General features: G+C 42.4%; 1 protein-coding gene across 1 annotated transcript in view; it reads right to left on the bottom strand.

Moving 5' to 3' along the window:
• Positions 1-2,407, bottom strand: part of nkx6.3 (NK6 homeobox 3) — a 9,715-nt gene that overhangs the window by 3,126 nt on the left and 4,182 nt on the right. The window contains exon 2 of the mRNA XM_034872314.1: positions 1,578-1,747. Coding sequence (XP_034728205.1) covers positions 1,578-1,747 — 170 coding nt within the window. The remainder of the gene's footprint in view (positions 1-1,577; positions 1,748-2,407) is intronic.

Raw genomic sequence — 2,407 nt, 5'->3', positions numbered from 1 at the left:
TAGCCTCCTGCAGAGTTGGAATGTAACTAAGTACATTTACTCAAGTACCTAAGCAGGTACTTGTACTTTACTCGAGTGTTTTCTTTTCATATCACTTTCTACTTCTACTCCACTACCTTCATCTGACAGCTTTAGTTACTAGTTACTCAGTCACTAGTTACTTACTTAATAGTTACTTTAGTTACTCAAATCTCAAACTCAAATAAACTCAAAATATTGTTTCCATAGAAACACTTACAGACATGTAAGTGTGTGTGTGTGTGTGTGTGTGGGGGGGGGGGGGGGGGGGGGGGGGGGGCGTGGAGAAGGCCTCCCTACGGGTCCCCGCATGCTGCCCTACGGCCCTGACTTTTAATGAAGGATCTGAATACTTCCTCCACCACTGCATTCTGGGAAAGATGTTTGATAAGTGTACTGTGTGTGTGTGTGTGTGTGTGTGTGTGTGTGTGTGTGTGTGCGCGTGTGTGTGAGATAGCACAGATTAGGAGTTCCAACTTGTTTTTCTTTCTGCACTTTTATGTAGGTCATCTTTATTTCAGGTTTCACCTTTCAAAACAAGAGCTTTATCTCACACACACACACACACACACACACACACACACACAACTATAACATGGGAATGTCCAAACATAAAGAGACGAAAACAAATGTAAAAATAGAGTTTTATTGACCATAAATTCCCAAAATGACTGTAAAACTAAAGTTAATAAGTTAGTGTTAATTAGTGTCAAAAGTCAAAAAAAGTGACACACATTAAAATAAAGTGTCAAAGTGTTGAAAAAAGGGACAAAAACGTATGAAAAAGTTAAAGAAATCGATAAAAAGCATCAACAAAAGGGTCGATTTTCAATTATGACGGGAAGATTACACGAGGTGAAGAGTTGATTCAACTAACCGGCACTAAGTTATAATATTATTTATTATTTATAAGTGGATAGTACACGTGCAGAGGATAGTGCACGTGCCTTTTGGTGTGGGAGATCTAAATTCCCACTGGGATACGTTGGGCAATGTGTCCCTGAGCAAGGCACTTAACCCTTTGTTGCTCCAGCTAAACGACATGTAATGTTATGTAAGGCATAGGCCTACTTTTAATATGAATGAAAGAAATCTATAACAAGCCACCATGACCCTGTGTGTGTGTGTGTGTGTGTGTGTGTGTGGGTGTGTATGCGCGTGTGTGTGTGTGTGTGTGTGTGTGTGTGCGCGTGTGTGTGTGCAAGTGTGTGTGAGATAGCACAGATTAGGAGTTTCAACTGGTTTTTCTTTCTGCACTTTTATGTAGGTCATCTTTATTTCAGGTTTCACCTTTCAAAACAAGAGCTTTATCTCACACACACACACACACACACACACACACACACACACACACACACACACACACACACACACACAACAAAAACATGTGAATGTTCAAACATAAAGAGACGAAAATAAATGAAGAGATCTGAATAGGCCCACGTCTTCAGACACTTCACCTCAAACGCATTATTTAAAATATTATAATATACATAATATATATAATATATATATAATATACTGTATATAATATATAATAATACTATTACTATGCGTACCTTGACCTGTGACTCGGTCATGCCCAGAGAGTAGGCCAGCCTGGCCCGCTCCGGCCCGGCCAGGTACTTGGTCTGCTCGAAGGTTTTCTCCAGAGCGAAGATCTGGTGTCCGCTGAACGTCGGCCGGGTGTGTTTCTTCCTGCCGGACATCTCCGTCAGAGGACCTCCACCTGCAGAACATCAAAGGAGAACAAAACACCACATTTAGTCTTTCAAAATCCTTTTTAAAATCCTTTTTAAAATCCTATTTAAAATCCTATTTAAATTCACATTTAAAATCCTGTTTAAATTCCCATTTAAATCCCATTTAAGATCCCATTTAAATCCCATTTAAATCCCATTGACCTGCTGAAATCCCGTTTTTAGGCCTTTATTTGACAGGTCAGCTTATACATGAAGGGGAAGAGAGATTTGGGAGGGCGGGGGGGGGGGTATGACATGACATGAAATACAGCCAAAGGCCGCAGGTCGGACTCGAACCCGCGCCCGCTGCCTCGAGGTCTGAGCCGCTGCACGTGGACGCCTGTCGCACCAGGTGAGTCACGCATGCGCGCTCCTGATCAGAAACTCTTTGTTTGAATACGTAGATTAAATGTTGTAATCAGATCCATTTCGTCCTCTTCAGTGAAGGCTTGGGTCCTCGGGGACAGGCACGTGCGCCGCCGAGGACCCGGATGTTGACTCCGTGTCGCCAGACTGCAGAATCAACTCCCGTGAGTTCTTTTCTTTTTACTCAACATCTGTTTTTATTACTGTGTTGTAGTACTTTGCTTAGTGTCAAGTGCCAAAAGCGTCACATTGTTTACTGTAGCCCCGCCCCCCCCCCCATT

The sequence above is a fragment of the Etheostoma cragini genome, chromosome 5, assembly GCF_013103735.1.
Source record: "Etheostoma cragini isolate CJK2018 chromosome 5, CSU_Ecrag_1.0, whole genome shotgun sequence".
In the NCBI taxonomy this organism is placed as follows: Eukaryota; Metazoa; Chordata; class Actinopteri; order Perciformes; family Percidae; genus Etheostoma; species Etheostoma cragini.
The sequence above is the reverse complement of the archived record's forward strand: the minus strand, read 5'-3'. Positions and strand labels throughout refer to the sequence as shown.